This window comes from Phalacrocorax carbo, chromosome 7 (assembly GCF_963921805.1).
Source record: "Phalacrocorax carbo chromosome 7, bPhaCar2.1, whole genome shotgun sequence".
Taxonomy (NCBI): domain Eukaryota; kingdom Metazoa; phylum Chordata; class Aves; order Suliformes; family Phalacrocoracidae; genus Phalacrocorax; species Phalacrocorax carbo.
In genome coordinates, this window is record NC_087519.1 from 25,162,831 (window position 1) to 25,185,216 (window position 22,386).

At 47.3% G+C, this 22,386-nt stretch overlaps 1 protein-coding gene across 4 annotated transcripts in view; it reads left to right on the forward strand.

Moving 5' to 3' along the window:
• Nucleotides 1–22,386, forward strand: part of BOK (BCL2 family apoptosis regulator BOK) — a 51,649-nt gene that overhangs the window by 16,732 nt on the left and 12,531 nt on the right. The window contains exons 5-6 of one of the 4 annotated variants that reach the window (XR_010373822.1): nt 1,400–2,353; nt 14,129–14,373. Coding sequence is in view for 2 of the 4 variants with exons in the window: in XM_064457046.1 (XP_064313116.1) it covers nt 1,400–1,525 (126 nt within the window). In the remaining 2 variants the exon portion in view is untranslated. Of the gene's footprint in view, nt 1–1,399; nt 4,654–14,128; nt 14,374–22,386 lie in introns of those variants that run through there. The other 3 variants (XR_010373823.1, XM_064457046.1, XM_064457047.1) reach the window with 3 other exon arrangements.

The following is a 22,386-nucleotide window of genomic DNA, read 5'->3' on the forward strand; positions in this document are numbered from 1 at the left end:
ACAGCAGTGCAGGGTGATTCAGCGTGCCAGCCTTTCAGACTTCCTTGTGAGGGAGGACCTGCAGGAACTGTGCGGGAGGCTGTTGAGGCTGCTGTCGACAGACCTTTGGTCTGTAGATGATGGTGGAGTTGGTTAGTGTGGCTGTACTCAGTAACTGGACATAGGGTTTTGTCCCTTCTGTCCCCTTTTTATTTTCTTCTAATTATTACCAAGGTTGGTCAGGCAAGGCTCATCCATGTCTTGAACAGAGGTGGAAATACTCGAAAAGATTATTGGCATATTCAGCAGCTCTTGTGTCCCATTTTATGGGAGGAACATCTCGGGATTGAGTCTGACTTCCCTCTGCTTGGTCAATGAGAGGCTTGTGTCAGAAGGCAAACTTGTAAGACTGCTGAGTTAAGCTTGTAAAGAAAAACCTTTTTGGGCTGGTGAATATTTGCCCCCCTTGTGACCCAATTCTTGTTCACATTTATCACCCAAAAGCCATCTCTGGAAACTGTCTCAAGCTGATGTGCTAACGGTTCTCCCTCTGTCACAGAACTACAGTCCACATCTCCTTGTGCTAGGCTGAACTTTAACCACAAACTCAATTATATTGCTGGCAGAACTTTAGTTAGTTTCCCTCACTAGAAGATACAATTTTCTATCTACCTCTGTCCTCTTTGCTTTACCCTCCAGATGTTTTCCACCTTCTCCTCCCGATGTGAGCTGAGATTCTGTCTTCATTAATTTGCCGGATTGTTGTTATTTTTTACTCATTGCAGGCCAGCTTCTATTCTTGTTAATACTTGAAACCAGCTGCCCAAGTGATCTTTAAATCTGGCCCACGCGTCTTGGAGGCATCTCTGCCAGCATACATATTTCCACAAACTAAGCTTGCATTGCTTTAGATATAAATTGGGGGTTGGCTTGCTTGAATGAGTTCCAAATAAAACATTAAGGCAAGAGAAAAAGTGCAAGCAATTTGAGCCTATATTAAACAGGACAACCTCTGGGAAGCATCGTGCTTTACAGAAAAGGATGAGAATGCTGATATTGCCAAGGCTTCCTAGCTCTTTTGGAAAGGGGAAGAAAGTTTCTTTTATCTAGCTATTCAAATGGAAAATGCTTTACAAACTTCCTGTAGCATTTCTTTCCCCAGGGGTGGCTGAAAAGGGACATACTTCACCTTGTTGATGTAGAATGAAGAAAGTCTATTTTGCAGTGCTCTTGAGCCTGATTTAATAACTTGCAGCTTGTGGGAGTGTCAGAGCAAGCATTTATAGTTGTTGATGGTGTGGCAAAGTGGTGCTGCAGCAGTGGTGGCACAGTGCTGGGGTCATGGGGCTGGGAGCGTCTGCAGTAGTGACCAATGTGGTTCTGGGCATCTCTCTGATGATCTCTGTTCCCTCCTCATTAGGCAGACATCACAAAATGCGTGGTGAATACTGACCCCAGCCTTCGTTCCCACTGGCTCGTGGCCGCTGTTTGCAGTTTTGGTCACTTCCTCAAGGCCATCTTCTTCGTCCTGCTGCCTGAGAGATGAATCTGAGTCACCAAGTACAGCCCCCCTACCCTGTCTCCTCCCCCGCTCCAGAAGCAGTGGTAATGGCAACCTCTGAAGAGGAGGAAGAGAAGAACTGGGACAAACAAAAAGGCTTGTTCTCTCCCTTCAGCTGGGAGCAGAGGATCAACCACAGTCTCCTTTTTGCAGCCACAGGAGCCTCTCTCACCATTAATCCTTTCAAGAGTCTTGTTTCCCTTGGTGACTTGTGTGTGGGGGCTGGACATTGCCTGTCCCTGGGCACGCTGATCGCAGCTGTGTGAAGCGTGGTCTGTTCCTTACAGCTATGTTGCATGATTATGCTAGTGCCAGGCAGAGGGGAGGAGGAAGGGGATATTATTTGAAATGGGATAGAAAATAGGAGAGGGGGAAAGTCCCTCCTTTGCTCCATGTGGTTCCTCTTTCAGTCCTCAGACTTGCCTTGCATCGATTCTTGTTGTTACATTTGTGCTTAAACTCCATCTCCTCATTTATACCTAACTCTGACTTTCTGGGCTCTGCCCACAGCACAGCACGGTGGACGGGATAATGGAGCTGTGGGGTTTTAGCGTGATAAAAACAAACATACTGCGGTCTGGTGCTTCTCCCTGACTTATCTTGGAAATCAGAGTGGGTGGCTGTGTGAGGGGCAGGACTAGAGGACAGTTGCACGTGATGCAGTTTCCTAGTGTATTTCATCGACCCCTCTTACCGAGTTCACACGCCATTTCAGACAGGAGAGCGAGGGGCAACACATTCAAGCAACAACTTGGGACTGAATTTCTTAATGAAAAATGTTTTCTCCACTGAGGTTTTGTCAGAGCTATGTATGTAAGTAAGAAGGATGGGGGGCATGGGCAGGAATTAGGGAAACAATAAGTAAGTGAACTGTCTGGTGTTGTGAAGGGGGAAAGCTGTGTCAAAAGTAACTGATTTATGTTTCTCCTTTAATGTCTTCGGAAGTACAACTTGGAGTCTTCTTTGTGGCAAACAATAAAAGAAAATAGGTGGTGTTTCACTATTGCAAAGGGTATTGATTTTTCTCCAGAGTTAAAAATTCCAAAAAAGGCCAGAACAGTACAGGGACGAACACTCAGGCCGTGCTAAAAATACTTCAGCTTTTTCCCCTGGTAGAACATGTTAAAGTGTTAAAACTACAACTGCTCCAGTCCATGCTAGGAATTTAACCCATGTTGTTACCATGTCAGAAATGTGCTGTTTTCACTGACAGAAGCGGGGCCTCTCTGCCAGTGGCAGGGGAAGGCTGCGGAGCCTCTTCTCTGCCAAAGCCTCGCGGGAGGCACCCTGCTCGGTGCCTTGCTCCCAAGAGTGTGGCATTGCAGAAAAACACTGTTCTGGATTAAGAACATGTGGCACTATAGGAGTATTTACTGGTTTGGGTTTTTTTTTTTCCCCCTCCTGATTTCCCTTCCACACTGTGGTTGTGAGGCACTTTACTGTTTCTGTCCAGAAGTTACTTGTCGGTTATATCTGTGCAGCAGGTTTCTGCTAGCAGCTAGTAGTGCTGTGCTCTGACCAACTGGCAGAGGATATGTGGGTGGTTATACCCTTGCATGGTCCTGCTTTTGGTTGGTCTAGCCTTTTGCACTTCTGCTGATGTCTTGACTTATGGGTACCGGGCCCGGCTTTACCGGTAGTACTACACCCGCAGTGAAAGGTGCTTTACCAGCTCAGTCTACTAGCACTTTTTCAGTAGTAAAGTAATTGTTGTGGAGCAAAACCCTTAAAAGACAACCTCCCCCTGTCCCCAGCCCCCCAACAAAAACACTCACCAAGAAGGAGAAAGCCTCCCATTCCGTATTGAAGCTGTGCAGCCTTTAACAATGTCTAGGTGGACTTTGGCTACGCTATTAAAAGTTGGTGAGGTGTTATGCTGACAAAGTTCCCCGTGTGGATGCAGCTAATGGTGCCCTCAGGCTGGTGCAGTTTTGTGTGTGTAAAGCTTGCAGCAGTTTCCCAAATAAAACTAAATTGCCACAAGAATATTTTATTTTTTGTTCTTCCTGACATAATTATATCAGCATTAGGGGTTTTGCTGGCACCTCTGTGCTTGGTATTTTCTTCCTTAGATTCCTGATAGATCTGGCTATGGAAATTTAGACAAGTTATAGCATATGTGGTGAGCTAATCTAATCATGCTAAACTAATCAAGCACAGAGAAGATCCTCTCTGATCTGCACTAGATGCAGTAAAAGCCCTATAGTTCATTGCAGGGGATGCAGCTTTGTTGTCTTAAAGGAGGTTAGGAAAAAGTAGACTTCATATTTCTGGAAATACCCTGGTTGTGTGCAGGCTTTGACTTGGACGGTTTTGCAGCTCATAAAGTCCAGCTTGCCTTATCATGCCTAGTGTTTTATGAAGTGTATGTGAGTTAATGGAGCTAGCACAGTCGAATACTGGGACTGTCAAGACCTTTCTCAATTTAGATGCTGTTTTGAAATGTAATACTTAAGGCTATGACTGTTTTTTCAGTAAACAAGTGGTATCAGATGGACTGTTAAGGAACATGAAGAGTTAAATGCACCAATTAAGTGAGTTTAACAAAAAGATAATAATAAGCCAAATAAAGCAGCATTGCTGGAAAGGAATGTGCGTGGGTGGGGAGGGGGTTACACAGGCAGGCAGACAAAGACTCAGTCTGGAAATGGCTGAGGTGGTGGAGCTCCCCACGAATAGGTTTCAGACTTCTCTGGCTTTCATCTTTCTTGTTGCATTTGCTAGTCCCTGCAACATCTGTACTGGAGCTGAACACTGTGCTGCTCCTCTTGCACTTGGTGTTAAGCCAGAATGATACTTTCACCCTTCTCACTCCTGCACTAACCACATTGGCAACAGTCTTGCTACCAAAATGAACAGCAAACAGCGTTGTGTGCACTGCTGTGCATTTTGCAAGCAACAGTTTCAAGCCTGATTCAGCCAAGTTTTTAGGTTGAGTACAGTTTCAGTTGTAGTATTTAGGCATTTCAGAGTACTTCCAGAGGTCCTTTGCAATCTCAACAGTTCTGTCGCTCTGTGATTTTTCTTTTCCCTCTTCTCTTTTGGCCAGTCCTGCCTGATGGGAGACATCAGGGTTTGTTGTTTATCACCCTAGTAAACATTTTCCTTTTATATGACTGTTGTCAGTCCTAGGAGTGTGTCTAATTTATTTAGTTGTTAAAGAAAACCAATAATGTAATTACCAAGATTAGTACTATTATGCTTCTTCATATTGAAAGCCTGGCTGTTGTTCCTCTTCCAGCATCAAAAAATGAAAACCCCCAAACTAGCCGTCTCACACTTTTTTCCCTCCAGTGTTTCTGATTATCTGCTTGAGAAAATTGCTTGTAGTGAAAGTTGCCTTCAGTTTTGTTTGGATTTTTTTTTAAGCTGTTTTGCTCACATTGAATGTTCTAAGAGAGACTCACCTATGCATAAATTGTCTTGGGGGGTTGCTCCCTGTCCCCAGCCACCTGTCAGTCCACTGCCCAATTTCATCCCCTTTTGCTGAAGAGTCTGTCACCGTAGGGGCAGGGGACAGACCTCCTTTAGCACTGGGAAACGTGGCTGCTGTTCACCCTGTTAGGCAGCAGTCACTCTGCACACGTAAAATCCAGCCAAGCTTTTGCTATCTCCTGCCTTGCTGTCACACCAGCACAAGCTGGGTCTATCGGGGGAAGGTGCAGCTGTTGCAGTGGGGGCCGGATGGAGCTATTGGAAGTTTCTAGGGAGTAGCGGGAGGAGGGAGAAAGGTTTGGAAATGGGGAAATGGCGTCTTAAATATTTTAGTGGAAGTGGACTATTTTGCAGATGGGAGTGGCCATGTGTGTGGGGAATGTCAAGGTCAGAGAGTTGAGGAACATGAGCTTCAGCACTCCTTTGTTCACAGTGGAACTTGCTCCAGTAAGGATTATCCACCCACCCGCCTTCATTCTCGGTTTCTTTGTACTAGACCTACATGCAGGCAACGGAAATATTTGCTTTATCAAAAAGATAGGGAGCAGAAAAGCCATCTCAGCTTGGGTATTTCAATGACGGGCATTTAAGCAATGCTTATTATGTCCTAGACCTAAAATTGCTTCAACCACAGTGGTACTTATGCCTCTCCCTTGTCAACCATTGGCAGTTGGTTCACCTTCTTCAAAGCAACTAGAGAAACTGAAGTGGTCTCAGTCTCGCAGGAGATGTCACTTTTGTTCCTGCACTGCCTTTTCTCCTGTAAATGGAGAGAAAACAACCCGTGAAGCCCTTAATTTGTCAGACTTGCCTCTGTATTATATACTGAAGTACAGAACAACAGCGTTGGTGGGCATCACTGAGGTTTCCTGGAAAATTGCATTACCAAACTTCCCCATTTTCAAACTTGTCATTTAGACCCTGAAAAAAAGCTCTGCCTATAAAGATTTTTTATTCTCCTTTCAATGTGCAAAGTCTGCGAGTGGGTTTTCTGTGCACAATTAAACTGGATATGAAGCAGGTTTCAAGTCCCTTAGACAGCTTTCTGAAAAGATCCGTCCCCTAAGGCATTCCAAAGGCTTTGCCAAAAGCCTTCTTGATGTGGCTTTCATCAACGTGTGGCTCTTTGAATTTCTTTACTGTTGTTGTTTTTTTAAATCTAGTATTTATAATTTTTATAGGCATAAATTTGTCACAGATTAATTATTCCCTTAGGGCAATGTGAAAATAATGCATGCTACTAAATTAAAGGCAAGAAAACGGCAATTTAAAGTACTGCTGGCAGAGTCTATAAATTTCTTCTATGCAAGTGGTTTGACAGATGGAGTTTAAATACTCCCTCAGAAAAGCCTCTAACCTCTTTAAACATTTTCACCCACTGAGATGATGAGCCCCTAGCACAGCTAAATAGAGTGATCCTTGGTTGAACTTTACACTGTCACCCAGGACCTGGAAGTGCATTGCACGTTCAAGCAGAGGCTGTGGGAAATAGAGTGCTCCTGGGTCAATTACATGACATGGAGCCTATGTCCAGGCAAGGTCAGATTGAAAAAGCTTCCCTTCTCACAGGAAAAAAAAGTGTTGGGAAGGGAATTTTCCAGCTTCCTTACAAGCATATTTCAGAGCTTTAGCTCAGAATAAACTTCATCTCTTTTCTCTGCCCATAGACCAGCAGACTGCACTAGAGCTTGTCTTCACCACCACTGCAGGAGGGCTTGATGATACATCTCTACTTATGTCAGATACTGAATTGTGAAGCTAAGCTCAGAAAAAAGCACTGAAGGGATCAATCCCCTGTTGTTTAAAATTTCCACTTCTGGCCCTATCTCATGACCTTCACTGATACTTTTGTAAGCTCTGTGTTTAAGCAAGATAAGGTGTGTTTTCTACCTTCAGAACACCCCCATCCCTGCTCGAATGTGATTCGCACTGGGCTTCAGTCAACTGAAGGGCAGCTGGTTTGGACGTCGGAGGACCATGGGCAGTACCGAGTACCTTCGTTGTCACTAACCTGATGGGAGCTGAGAGAAATGGCCCCTTGGCAGGGTCAGGCCCTGCAGTAGCTCTCTCTGTCCCACAGTACAAGGTACTCCCTCGCAGTGTCTCACCTGGCTTTCATTAGGCAGCATCTGGAGTTTATGCCACCAGTCCCTGCAATGCAGATCCATTCCCCTGGTGCTCTGTGACACTGTTCAGGTAACATAAACTGACCCAGAGGTTGAACTTGAAGCACTCTCAGCATCAGGGTGTCACCTTTTTGCCCTTAATGTGGAGGCATGAGTCAGGAGCCGCGCAGTGGCTGCCGCGGGGACAGTTTGTTCCTGTTTCCCACCAGAACTGAGCATGGATTTTCTGGTAATCTAAGGGGATTTAAAAAAAAAAAAAAAAAAAAAGACAAGCCTTTTATTTTGATCTCCTTGGCATTTCAAAAGAAAAAAATAAATCACCAGTAAGCTGCTAGAACATACTTTGCTTTCAGTTTCTCAGCCAGGAGATGGCCAGACTGCCCTTCTTAAACCTGGCAAGCTTCTGCCAGCAAAAATCCCTTGCCTATGCTCTCAGGCTTTCCCTCTCAATGCTTGAAGTGTAGGTTTGCTGCCACAGATCCTGGGGAAAGGTTTCTGACCCCTGTAGCTATCTGACCCAGCAGGTTGTTTTTTCTCCCAGAGAAGGCAACCCTTTCCAAAATGTCTGGTGCTACAGCAGAGTTGGGTGCTATCCTGAACAGCATCATACCCGCAGCGATAGCCCCATTGCCTGGTTTATTTTTCCCTTTTATTAGGGCTGACAGCATGCATTTATACAGGGTGGAAAAGGAGAAAGCAAGACTGCCTTTTGAAAGGGAGCAAACAATCCCAAATCTGTTGTGTTGTTTTGTGTTATGTTCAGAGCCTCTCCTGCCTGCTGAAAGGGTTTGGGTACACACTGGTGGTTCCCATTGGTACTCACTGGGCTGATGCATGCTGCAAGCCTGTCATTTGTGGCTAATGGTAGATCACTTGAGGTTAGGAAAAGATGCTTTGAATGTCTGTGCCCTTGGTTTTTGCAGCTCAAATGGAGAACAGCACTGCTAAAAATACTTACACGTTCAATCTAATATTTTCTCTCTGAGGGATAGTAAGGGATTCACAAAGTGAAGCCAAGGCTGTATATTACTGCAAGCAATAAACCTACTGGAGTCTGTAACAAGATAGAGCTAAATTATGAGACATCCTTCCCAAACCCTGCAGCACATCGGTGGGAAGACTGGAAAAATTGCACAGCAGCTTTGCTTAAATTTAAGCAGTTTAATAATAATAAAAAAAAAGTTAGTAGAATGTCCTGTGTTATTTTGACATTGTATTCACAGACTTGAGGTTTTCTGTAGGGGTGATGACTGGTTGGAGTGAGGAGTGGGGTAGCTGAGTGGGACATCTCTGTTAAGCACATTAATTTCTGCTACAGTGAGCTGCTATGAAATAGTTACGTCTGGTGCTGTGAAGGCCATGTAAGAGGAGGTAAAAGTCATGGTAATATTGCTGCTGCAGTTGGCAGGCCAGCATCCAAGGTGGAGGGGCAGCCTAGCCTCCAAAGGGACCAGTTCAGGGCTGGCTGGAGGCTCAGGGAGATGCTTTGTACTAGGTGACATTTTTCAAGGCAGGCTTCAAAACCAGCCAGGCTCTCCGCAAGCTGCTCCAGGGTAAGGCATTGTGGTAAGAGCATCTGGCAAGAGTGGGCTTGAGCCTGAGGTTGTCCCTACATCCAGGCAGGGATTCAGCCCCAAGGCAAGAGGGAAGAGCACTGCTGTCCATCGAAGGGATTAACGGGCGACATCATCCCCATTCCTCCATGTGGCCAGGCTGTGAGTCTGTGATGCACAAGGACTCAGGGTGGTGTGAACTTGCCCTCGCCCTCTTAGATTGGAAAATGTTGAACTTGTGTGAGTGAATGCTCAAGTCTAGTTTCTAACAACTTCCAAAGTAGAGGAGAGCTGGGCTTGGGTTCATAGTATTCAGTCCTGAGCTTAGCACACATCCTAAGTCTCAGTGTGCCATCAGAGCTGGTGGAAATGTTGTCCCATTGGTTTTAGGCTTCAGCCCTCATTTCAGGACTGGACCTGGAGGCGGAGAATATAACCATGATGGGTAAGGGCACAGCAGCTGCCTGAGTGGCTGCTGCAGCGAGAAGGCAGTTTGGCACCCACCTCAGCACTTTGGCCCTTTGGATCACTGCTGCATGTCATGCCAAAGGGCTATATTTGCTGCCTCCTGGGGCAAACACAGCTCTAGGGCTGAGCAGAAACAAAGTCTTGGGGACACCAGGAGCCTGAACTGACAATGTGCTAAGATTAATTTGCAGTGACAAATCAGCCCATTTAGGAGTTCATAAAATGTAAATCACTGAAGGGAAGGAGAAAGAAAAGCTGGCAGGAGAGCAGTGTGGTCCAGGAATGGCCAGTGGATTTGCAATATGCTTTCCAAAAACCAGTTATCTTGTGAAGATAGCTTCTTACTAAGGAGGATTTGTTGACTGCATATATTTATGTCTGCAGACATAAAAATTTCAATCAGCCCATCATTTGAAGAGAAGAAGAGCAGCTGAGAAAACATTTGCCCTTTTTCAAAGAGCTGTATTTACATTGGGATCAGAGTGATTCAGCATGGAGGCACCAGCCGGGGCCAGAGGCAACGCTGCACTTCCCTTGAAGAAGGGGTTGAGGATTATATCAAAAGTGGAATTTAATCCTGCTGTCTTCCACTTAGAAGATTTAGCAAAGTGCCTCCAATTTACTTCAGCAACTTCTCCAAGGACAGTGATGTCCTCAGGCTTTAAAGGAGTGAAATACTGGGCAGCTTGCCTCAAGGAAACATTTTGAGAGGTAGCTATGGTCAGCTGGAGAATGGGAGGATCCTTCCCGTGCTTGCAATCTTTTCCCCAGTCTCCCCTGGCTGTGGCTGGCCTCTGGTTCATGTCTTAGCAGGGCTGCGAGGCAGTGCCATGTGTGTTGCCGATAGCTGTAGGACTGCCAGCATGCCAGCCTTTGTCGGAGCAACCGAGGCTGCGTGGGTATGTGGAGGGCTGGGGTCAGCAGCAGGAGGAGCAGGACTGCATGCAAATACTGTTTTCTGCAGTATCTCCTGGCTTTTCAGTGACTAGTGATGAAGTAGCTATGCAGGAAAAGGCATGTTAAAAAGAACAAAGACACTTACCTTAAACTCTCATGCTGAACTTATTTCACAGTGCAGTGGTTTCTGTATGGCCTGCTGTGACCCATTACCAGTAGTGCTGAACCGCTCCCATTCTGTGAACAAAAACCAAACAGTGAAGCACTAAGGGAGCAAGCAGGATGATTTAACATCCTACAACTGCCATGGTACAAAAGACCTGACCCTTCGAAGAGATCAAACAGGACAGCACAGCTGGCCTCTGCCTTTGCAGGTGCATTGTTCCCAGGCTGACCCCATTTGTAGAGGGAAGCTGGTCCCCATGGGCTCAGTGGTCAGAGTGTCGGCTTCAGGCTGTGTAGGGGAAGACCCCGGCACTGTGTCACTGCAGACCTCATACACGCTGCTGTCTCGCCACTGTTGTGCTGGGCAAGGCAGCAGCATCACTGCGTGTTGGGGGAGTGCTTGGTCCCCGACGGAGATGTATATACATGGCACAGACAAATGGGATTTGCAGCCGCTGGCTTCACCTTCCAGGAGCAGGAACGTCAACAGTGCACAGAAGACAGAAAAACAGCTCAAAAAAGTAAAAACATTTGAAAACGTGCCTGTTCTCCCTGCACTCCTGGGAGAACATAAACAGAGTGTTTGGAAAAAAACCTGACACCTTCCTCTCTTCCTTTAGTAACAGTTCAACCTGCTGAAAATATTATTTGACTTAAAAAAGCAGTCTGGGAACCTAAACATCACCCTCATCTATGCAGCTCTTGGCTCTTCAAGCCAGTCCTAAAGCCTGCAGGCAGGAAGGCTGGAAGTTGTCTTACTTTGCCTCCCAGGCAGCAGCAGTGACGTTGAGTAGACCCACCCACAGCGAGATGGTCCATTTTCTTTTAAAATGTTTGTAATTAAGAATTCTGGTTCCCTGGTGATGTGTTCTATAAAGCATTAAAAATAAAGCCATTAAATAAAGGAGGCACCATCACCACTCTTGATAAAGAAAACAAACCAGCAAAAAAAAGCATGCACCAGAAGGAAGCAGAGTTTGGGCTGCTTTTCCAGGCTCAGGGCACTCCTGCAGATACAAACATTTATGGGCATGCATTTGTGAACACAATCAAAGCCATGGAGGAGTGTTACCACCCTTACATTATCTAAACAAACTCTAACCCTCAATTAAGTCTGGGGTTTGTGCCCTTCGGACAGCAGCCACCCTGCTTTCCCAGCCAACGTGATGCTCAAGAAAGCAAAGTAGATGCAAGAACAGGCTCATGTCTTCTTTTAATAATGCCATTCTAGCTTTTCTTCCTGCTCTTCTTTGCTGCTGCTTGGCCAGTACAACCTCACGCCTGGCCACTGGCACTCCAGCTGTGCCCTCCACCTTCTACACGGATGCCAGCAGTGGCATCACAGTGACAGCCAGTTCTCCCCACTCTGGCCTGGCAACAGACCTCTGCTTGCCACGAGCAGCCGGGCAGTTGCCAGCCTCCAAGCATAGGCACCACTATCATTAGGCAAAGGGAATTTAAAAAATCACAGTTAGTATCCAGATACAGTATGCCTTCTGTAGGTATGACTCCACTCTGTCCTGAAGAAATGTGTCCAGAACTGTTTGTCTCCTTGCTGTTTACTCTTCCTTAGTCTCCCTTAAGTTTGCCTGGAAAATCCCCGTGGTGGTGGGAAGCATGGCCAGTCAGCAGGAGAGAAGAGCAGAGCTAAGAGCTCACCTCCACCCCTGACTTTTGCTTGTGGACACCAGGGCAGGCTACAGGCTACAAAAACACTCAGCTCTTGCCCCGAAGAAGCTTGCTATGACTCAGCCTGGTGATTAGACAAGCAAGGGAGAGGAATCCTGAGGGCAGATTTGCTCCTGCTGTAAGCCCTAGGAGGGCTGCTCCTCCTGCCTTTCCAACAGACCCCTCAGTGACTGCATTTGAAGAGATGAGAAGCCACCAGTGGCAAGACCTGGGGCAGCCTTCCCTGAGGAGATGGGCACCTGACAGCAGAAGCAGAGGCCAGCTGCCTTGAAGGCCCTTGGTGAAGCTCTGTAGTGTGATTCATTTAAAACCAACAGTGCAAACCCAGAGAAACCTTCTCTGCAGCAGTTTGTAAACCAGACACGACCAACGTAGTTTTTTCAATCCACTTCATTTATAAAGAACCAAAACTCCATATTTAAAAGACATAACTTATTTTATTGTCTTTGGCCCTGACTGGGTTAGAAGATTTCCCAACCCAGATAATGCAAAGGCAATTTAGGATGCTCAATTCGAAGTTAGCAGAGCTTTGAGCCTCAAGGATCTGCTGATCTTATCAGGCTGGTTCTGCCACCCCTTCTTCACCAGGCCTTTCTTCAGACGCACAGATAATTTGAGGCAAAGAAGTGTCTGCAATGCTTCAAAACTGTCTTTGCTGTGTCACCCCAAGCTGCTCTTGCTTAAGAAGAACATAGCAGGGATGGTCAGCATGGATCAGAGCTGGCAGCAAGATCAGAGCTGCCAGTCTGGACCAGCCACCACCGGTGGGACTAAGGCCAGGAACAACATGTGTATGCCCTGGAAAGTCAGCCAGCTGCCAAAGCTTTCAAAGGCTCAGGGATCTCTGTGTGAGGGAAGCAAGCAGGAGGCAAGCACAAGAGAATCCCACTGATCAACCATGGGAAACTGCAAGAAAAGTTTGAGAATCTCTGCAATTCAGGAATTTTTTTAAGGTCTGCCAGAGTTTTTCAGTAATGGCTGTGATTGCCTCTGAAGGCCAGAGCCAAAGTTCAGTAAAAAGCTAAACAAAATTTAAAAATCCATACCAAACAATAAAAAATAAATACATGCTCATAAAAGTGTGACTACATTCCTATAGCTACGAGATCAGACCAGGAGTCAGAGCTTGTTCCTGGACTTTTGAGGCTACCATATGTCCTACAGGAAAGCAAGCTGCAGGGAATTTTGCTGTTTTCTTTTTTCCAGAGACAAAAGTTATTCAAAATTACAACAATAATCCCAAACAGTTTTTTATTAAGTGGAAGGACTTGTTTGCAGAGCAGAAGTGGAAGGCCCTGGAGACAGCTGGATCTCCAATTGAAGAAAGCAACACCCAACACTGAAGTCTGTTTCTCCTGCTGACAAAGCAGCTAAACCTCCTGGCACACAAGCAGGTGAGCCTGAGGTTGTTCCAGGGAAAGCTGCTGCTGGACACCCCCACCTCAGCTCCGAGTCCTTCCAGAAGACCAGCACTGACAAATGCACTTGGCTGCCATACGAGGTTTTGAGGCAAGACTTTCCTATTGTCTTCCCTAAGGACCTGCTACTGACCGCTGCTGGAGATGGGTTCTGGGATGGACAGCTATTTGGCCTGGCTCAGCATGGCAACTGTTGCCTTAATGATCCCTCCTCATCTTGTAATCCACAAAATAGCTTCTGAAGACTGTTATGGAGAAGATAAGCAAGGATGCTAGGCAATATTTCCAAGAGCTCCTGAAAGCAATGCGTCATTATATTCAAACTTGGGCATCACCTGGGTCTGAAAGTTCTTTCACTTGCAGTAACTCAGATGAAATCCGTACTCTCATTCAAGGCACCACTTCCAGAGGGCGGGACATTCTCCTAGTTTAGGAGACAAAAAAGAGGACCATGCTGAGGTTAGGTTGCTCTTCAATTTTGCCAAGGCTGCAGCAGAAGAAACCACCCATCACAGCAGTGAGGAGGCTCTTGATAGTACCACAGCACAGGCACGGTCTCTAATAGGAAACCTACTATATGGGTCACATCAAACATTCCTGGGTGTAGAGGCTGCAAGTGGGGGTTAAAACCACCGCAGCTGCACCTTGCCAGAGCCACAAGCTCTACCCTGTACCACAGAATCAAATACAGTGAGTGTAGACAACGGCTTAGTGGGATGTTAAATCTGACCCTGCTTAGATGGAGCAGCTGGTCAAATATGACCCTAGCAACAGAAGAAGGATGCCAGACAGAGAGGCTCATGAACCAAGGCAGGCATCTCTCTATTTCTACCACAGGGTCAACTGTGGACAACTCATGGGAGCAGAGGAGGGAAGATGCAGCACTCTCATTTTGCGTGTCCTTCCCAGGAAAGCAGAGGGCACAACAAAATTGATGTGCATGTCATCAACCATCTACCATGTTGAAGACTCCAGCCTCTATTTGGTCGCAATTCCTGCTATACACTGAGTATTTTTTTGTTTTTTGTTTACAAACTATTTCTGGAAATAGAAACCTATGCTTTCAGGAAAGGAGACCCCACCTCATGTCTCCTGTGAGTTATATTCTGATTTATTGTAACCAGAGAGTTGCTGAGGCAAATGGTCTGGGCAAAGGCATGCAGCAAGTCCTGGAAACGTGGGGCTTTGGACATGAGGTTATTGCCAGAAAGGGCATGCTGAAGCCACTGATGAGATACAGGGATGACTCCTTTAAAGCAGCCCAGTAATTTTCCATATCATGTTGAAAACAGCACTAGAGAACAATGATCACACTGATCTTCCCACAGCACTGCTTTTACTGCTGCACCAATGGGTCAGGAGGATGCCAGCCTGCTCCCTGGGTGCTGGGCACTGATGGTGGACACCTTACTTGTGTCAGGTTTGCCATGGATGAATCTACACTTTTGGTGCACTGCTTTGCTGGTGTCTGGCTGGATTCATGGAATCAGGTTACAAAAAAATGCTGTAGCACTGGAAAAAACCCACAGTGCTTAGCCTGGTCTTGTCTCAGAGGAAATGCTATTTTATTTAAACACATGATCATTCATAGTATTTAGACCATGAAAGCAGGATTAAAAGAAAAATCTCCTTGTCTGGCTACACCAGTGCTTTAGGCAACAGGAGACTAATATTTCAAGGTTGGAAGACATAAACATGTGAAAAAGAAGTCCCCTTTTTTGCACAGCTAGTGCTTGCAGCCAGGCTTAGTTATTTCTGTTCAAGCTCGAGACACTCCATGCCTCCTGAGTCTCTTGAGCAGTTGGCTGAGGAGCTCCCTTTGGCAGCCCAGCCTTTCACCTAAGTTACTCCTCCTGTTTGGCTTTGCCCATACACAAAGGATGTCTCCTCCTAAGCATGGCCTCCCATTTGGACCAAGGGAGGGGAAGGAGCCGTGCCAGCAGTGTTGGACTGCAGCCGTACTGGGGAGTGTTCATCCCCAATTGCGAGCTCTGTGGCTGGTGAAGCCATGCGTCCTGCGTCGTGGTCCCAAGTCCAACATGGGGTGAATGTCAATAAGGTTTCTTCAGCCTTCTTGGGGTATTTGAGAGTGGCAGTGCCGGGCAGTCAGATGGCATCATCTCCGTGACTTTGGGAGGAGAGGTGTTTCTACCTCTACCCACTTGCCTGTTTTCCTGATGCTTATGGGTGTTTGATATTTTGGAGCTGTATCTCCCTGGCAAAAAAAAAAAAAGAGGTCTTTAAAAGTAGCCACCATTCAAAAGTTGCAAGGGGGAATTGACAGATGGAGCATGGTTGCTGGAGCTTTGTTTTCTTTGGAAACCAGGCTAAAAATATCCAATTCCTGGCTGACAGCTCTGTCACAACAAACAGCATGCAGTGGGAATGCAGGGTATCTCCTCCACAGCCTGTCTTTTGGCTAATCCATACAACAGTGCACACCAGATTTCAACTGAAGAATTGCTGATCTTTCAAAGACTGCTACTGACTGAATTTGCTCAAGCAATAGCCGAGGCTGTGTTCTGATACTTGGCTCCTGATTTTTGTACTCAGAAAGTCCAGGTGATGCCTTTCTTGGTGGCTATGCCATTCTAGCAGCTTTGGGGCTGCTGGAAAATACCTGTGGTGTCCACAGAGCTCTACTTCTCAGCCCCCTTCCAACACCTCTGTTGCTTGTTCTGTGCTACGGTTCAGCACAGAACACCCCAGGCTGCTTTGCATGCTTCAAATTACGGTCATCTTGCTTATCCTGTCCATTTATGTCTCTTCCACAACAAAGGTATGAATGAATTTTGAAATGCTCAGGTATATGGGCATGCTTCTAGGCTAGCGAGCCTTTGCTGCCTGCAGGTGTGCAGCCTAGGACATGTTTCAACAGTGCTGAAAACAATCAGCAGTTTTAAAGAAAAATGAAATTATCAGGCCATCCAGTCAGATCTTTTCAAATCCTCTCACCTGATAGATGAAATCTGTTTACTTTATTGCTTAAAAAAAACAAAAAAAGTGAAGCCAACAAATCTCACTGGAGCCATATCTTCTCTGATCCAAAAGCTGCTGCCAGCACACCTCAGAACTTAGGAGAAGTTGAGCTGCCCCGCGTAAGAGACGTGCCCTTCTTCCACATCCTGGAAGGGTTTCATTGTAGGGAAGGTGTGGGATCCAGGTGCCCAGCATCCAGGCTAGGGTCTCCATCACAGGGTTTGGCTGGGGAGTCTCTATGGAGGAGAGGAAAGAAGGAAGAAAGAAAATTCAGGGATCTATGCTCTGCAGCTTCCTGTGAGCTGCCTACAGGGTGGAGGTGAACAAGAGACACCTAAGCAATGCTTTTTTGGGGTTATGTCAGCTCCAGACTACAAAGGGAGGTAGGGAACTAAGAGCAGTCATGGAAAGTAGGTCCAGCTTCACATGTGCCCTTGGTCTCACAGCAGACACTTGAGACAAATTTCCAAAAGACCCGTATCTGATGCCAGTCTCTGGCGCTGATCTGGCGCATAAGTCTGGTGGCCGTCATAGGTTCAAAAGTTTGGCTGTGATTTTTGTAGTTTCCCAATAGCTGGTGTGGACGCAGCATCATAATTGAAGATGTTATTGCCGCTCCTTCCTTCCGCAGCCTCTCTTATGCTCTGGTGCCACCAGGGAGGGAGTGGTGGATGGAGGAGGCAAGTCTGACTTTGGCTGAATGGTTTTCTGAATAAAAGAATAAAAGATCTATTTTGCAGGAGTTCTGACATAGTGGTAGCTCCCCAAACAAGCTGCTAGCCTGGTACAAAGCACAACATCACCAAAATGTTACTGCATCTACAAGCGTTGGGGACCATTGCATTCACCAGCCCAACAGCTTCAAGTTCAGTAGCTTACAGAGGCTTTCCCAGCACATACAACGGGACATGTGGATCTCCTTATTAGACCCCCCCTGATGGAATACCCTCCATGCTCCAAGCCATAAAGATATACAAGAGCTTTTGGTTGTGCACACAATTTAAAGGAATAGAATCAGAGCCAGCTTACAGTCGTGAGGGCCCTTAACCTGAAAATGGGGTGAAAAGGGCTGGTCATCTGAAGAGGTGGGAATAATGCAGGAGTTACTATGTCCAGGCTCTGGATGGAGGCTAGGTAACACCTGGGGTGCAGGCAGGTTGAAGCCCAAAGAGAACAGCAAGCTGTTTTCTTGTGTCGTTACATTTAGAGCAGCAATCAGGCTGTGTCTGGCAGAGTGACAAGGCTCCTTCTTTAATGACTCATTTTAGAGCAGCAGCTTTGGTAAGCAACAATTTTGTACTTTGCTGTGATTTCAGAGGGTGTGAACTAAGAAAAAAAAAAAGAAATAATCAAAGGAATCAATTAAGCCTGACTCAGAACGGAGGCCATATGGCTTAGGGCTCAGCCTTAGGCTGCAAGCCAGGAGAGGGACATGCTGCTGCCCATGTGCCCTTGGGGAAGACCAACACATGCAGAAATGGAAGTGCTTTCAGAAAAAGCCAGGTTGGCTCCGTAACATGTTGTCAAAGCGGTGGTTAGGATTTCAGTGTGTCTGTAAGGATGTCCTCCTCCCACTCACCTGCTACATGACTCATCCTGGTGATCTCATCCAGTAAAACCAGGAAGGTGCTACCAGTCTGGCTGGGCTGAAAGCTGCACAGGAAGATGCTGACCTAAAAAGGTGATGCTGCGAGTGAAAATGTGCAGTACAAGTTTCACAGCATTCAGTTGTGAACCTCAGGCTGGGCTGGGAGGGACCCCATGTTTGGGGTAGCAAGGTGGAGAGAGAGAAACTTCCCGTTTCCAACCTTCCCTTTCAAGGGCAGCCAGCTCAGTGAGGGAAAGGCAGCTGGCATGCCCATGAAGAACTGGTAATCATGTTTCAGTATCCTGAAGTGCTCTGAGTGAAGCCATGACAGCTCCAGAGCAGGATCTCGTGGGCTTTTAACATCTCTGCAACAGCATGAAGTGCATGCTCTGCATGTCATTGCCTGTGCTTACTTTCCACCTCTATTGGGAATGTCCCCAGCATCGCCATCTTATCTGCTGGTGCTGTAAAAAGCATGTGTACAGTGACCATGGATATCAAAGGAATGACAAACTACCATGGAAATCCTTGGCACCCCAGTGTGCTGACAAAGACAGACCATTTCCTTTCCACTTCCACCTTGAAAGCAAACAATTTTGAGGTCCAAGAGAGTACTGCTAGCCTGCCCACTGGGTTTTTCCTTTTTGCTTGCTCCTTCCATACATTGCTTTTCTTTCTCAGCTTTCTCTAAGCAGCTTAGGAGACAACTAGCTTTGGAAAGGGTAGCTGAGGCTACAGCCTGGGCTGCTGCTGCCCTCTCCTGGGTCCGAGGCAGCCAAGAAGCCACGAGCTGATTTTTTAAAGAGATTCCTGCAAGCCTGGGTGCAGGCTACTCTCAGGGTGTCCTCTTGCAGGGGAAAGTGTTGGGGCAGCAGGTGAGGGACAGCCCTTGGAGAGTGCCAGGCCCAGGGATGCTGCCCGGGCTGGTACCAGGGTTGGCCTGGCTGTGCCATGTGAAGACCTTCTTTCACTAGATCCCCTAACAACTCCTAGCAAAGTTTATGGCAGGAGGATGGATAATCAGCTTGGCTAGCCCTTGCAAGGGTAACAGCTATGCTAGCCCAATATTGTGGGAGTTTATGGTTCCTGGCCTCAGTTGCTACCTGTTGTCTCCAGAGGGTTTTTATTTATATTAAACTGGAAAGCCTTCAAAACAAGGTGATACAGCTAATTACTTGCACATCAGACCAGTCCCTCACCCTGACGTCATTGCCAGCAGAAAAAATTCCTCCCACTTGCATCTTTTGCTCTGGCTTGCCCATGCTGTGGGTCTCCCCCACCCAGTGCCCCATCCCAGCCAGAGGGTCATCCCAGTCAGGTGAACCACCGGCCATTGCCTGCTCCCAGTGCAAGAGGGGTGTCACCCCAGCTTGCTCCTGCTCTAACGAGGCAGGGGCAACTCCTTCCCCCAACCTGGCCGCTGGGAAGCTTCTTGTGGCTGCTTCTCTGAAAGGGGGGGGCCAAGCAATCATGGACCCTTGGCCATTGCATTGAAAGCATTTAAAGCAGTAATTGGCTGATGGTTTCAAAAGCCACTTAGTGGCTTATTAAGGTATTATTGCCTTGTGAGTAGCTGGAAACTCAGTGCTGGAGGGCTCCAACACTCCAAGGTATTTGTGCAGCCCCTGCTTTCTTTTCAATGGGAGCACAGGAGAAGGTGGTTTCAATGGTCTCCCTCTACCTACAGCCTGCCCAGGTGTGCAAGACTGAGCCTGTGATTCAAACCCACATGTCCTGTGAAAGTCTGTCCACCTGTAGCCTAAAGCAGAATAAAGCCCCAGGACAAAGGCTGGAGCTGAAGTTCTCCCTGCCATGCAAGTATAAATACAATCACATTTTGGATACCAAAGATCTTCCTAGCTACTACATTTTGCTACAGGGCCAAAAAACACCCTGGTAGGTAGGAGCAAAAGATGGATACCCATGGGGTGGTGCCAGGCTGATGGGAGCTGCAAGCCCTGCACAACCCTGGGTGACAGCACAGCACCTGGTGGGTGGATGGTCCTCACCTTTTAATTACTCACCAGCCCAAAATATTTTTTACTTTTTTGTGGAGCTCACCCATATTGAAGTTGGCTTCATACATGCAGCCACTGATGTAGCTCCAGGTATTTAAAAGCCACATTAACCCACTCATTGAAAAGAATCAAGTGTTTGAAGAGATAGGGAAGAGAGGAGTTTCTGCTATATGCCCTACCTCCCTGGCCAGGGTAGCCAGCAGCCTCACACACAAGCTGCAAAGCCCAGGCATGAGGCCACCATGAGGGTCAAAGGGACGTTGGCCAGGTGGGAGCTAGTCTTGCTGCTTGTGCAGCGTCGCTGCTGACCATGTGGCACCTCTGGCAGCTGTGCCAGGCTTGCTGGTCCTGCTGGCTACTGTATGAACAAGTCATGTGGGCAGTAATTCTTCCCACAAATGCTCTTCCAGTCAGGATGGAAAACTCCATCATGGGCTATTAAATATGAAGTCCCTGAGCCACAAAGTCTGTCCCGGATGGAAGTGCTAGACTATTTATACACTCCTGTATAAGAGCTGCTGCAGACCTTTGGCTATCTCTATTGTTTTTTGAATGTTTTCCAGTCCAGCTATATCCTTCTTAAATGGGGAGAGCAGAAATGCACTTAGTGAATTATGCATGTGTAGAGGGCCGTAATGATGTTCTTCCTTTTACAGGCTCTTCTTTTCCAAATAATTTTTAATATGTGACTCTCATTTGAACATTTTTTTGGACTATCTGGTAAAACTGAGCTCTTGTTCCAGGGAGGGAATAGCTTGGTGTACATTATAAGACTGTAAAGGTAAGAAAATAAGAAAAACATATTTATCCCCATTCAATATCAGCTGCCATTTTATTATCTGCTCACACAGTACCACAAATTGTTGTTTACCCTGAATTACTTGTGGTCTTGTTACCCCATGAACTGAGTGGGAGGTGGAGGATTGAGAGGCTGACACCAGCACCAGGGTTTTGCCCAGACTGAATGCCTGAATCCTCCTGAAAATGCTGCTTCATCCTTCCCATCCTCTCTGTTTACTCCTCTTCACCCTTCCCAGCAACCAGGGGGAGTGGGAGGAAGGCAGGAGGCAAGTGGTGCTGCAGTGTGCAAGAAGGGAACCAAAGTGGCCAATCCTGGGGATGGGGTGGAGGTGGCCCTGGTTGTTCCTTGTCCTGGAGGGAAGCCGTAGTGGCCATGGTGGTGTTCCCTGGCTGGCACTGCATACCGGAGCATGGCCAAGAAGGGGCCATCCCTGTGCCCTGGCATGGTGGTTGATGGAGCAGGAAGTGTGCAGAGAGCAGGGAAGCCCTTTCACCTGCTTCCTGTCCATCCTCCCCATTCCTGGCACATGCTAGCCCAGACTCTGGGCTGCCTGCGAGCTCTTGTCCCGTTCCCCAGGGGCCACAGGCAGGGCGTTGAGTAGCTGTGTCTTGTCCCTTGCCTTTGCAGGGGGGATGAGTGGGACCATGCACACAAGGCAGCTCCATCCCCTCTGCATGGAGCTGAAGCCTCTTGCATGCAGCAAAAGGAGGTGTGATGTGCAGCAGGATCAAATGAGGAGAAAATTCTTGATGTCCTGAGTACTTAAAAGCCAGCGTGGTATTAAACCCTCTGGGGTCTGAACCCACACTGATGGGCTAGACTAGGGAAAATAAAACCAACAAAACCCACTTCTTTTTCTATCCTCACTCTTTGGCAAGGGTGGTGCATGAAATGCTCCTGGCCCCCCCCCACCCCGCCCCCCCCAGCCCTGCCCGCAGCAGGATTTGCAGGGTTGGTTGGGTTGCCATGTGACAAGCTGTTCAATGAAGGCTTTGAAAAGCTTTGCCTTATCTGCTCATCCTCACCATCCATAACTGGTCTCACACACTCACCGTGCTGCTGGGTTCAGGTCCTGCTGCCCTGGGCCATCTGCCTGCCGGCAGCGCTGCCGGTGGCCCCATTTTCCCCTTGCTCCATCCTGAGCACCAGGACTCAGTCTGCTGAAATCCCCATCAAGGTGGGATTACTGGGCACTGTCTGGCGCTCAGATTGCCAGCAAGGTTTTTTGCAGCCTCTCTTGTTTAACTTGATTTTTGCAGTCTTAGGCAGAGGACAAAGCTTTGTAGAAACTAAAAATACGATAGGGTTGGAAGGCTGGCATGAGTTATGGGTGTGTGTCCAGGGTGTGAGGTTTCACCGTTATGAGAGCCCCATGTGGGTGCAGGGTGTGGGCAATGCTGCTGCCTGCAGGCACCCAGCAGTCCTGCCGCAGCCCCCGGCACAGTGAAGGGGACTTGCCCTGCACCTTCATCCCAGCTGAATGTCTCCTTGCTGCTGATGGCTGCAGGTTGCCCACACAGGAGGGCTTACCTGAGCGTCGATTAGAGGCTTGCTTGCCAAAACATCAAGGCTTGGTGCCATGGAGCTCCCTAGGGAGTGCAAGGAGATATCCTCAGGGGCTCAGCAGCTGATTTAACTCTTGGAAGGCTTCATATGGGGTGAAATGGGTTTTCCTAGGTGTTTGGGACACTGCTTTGCCAGGAGACAG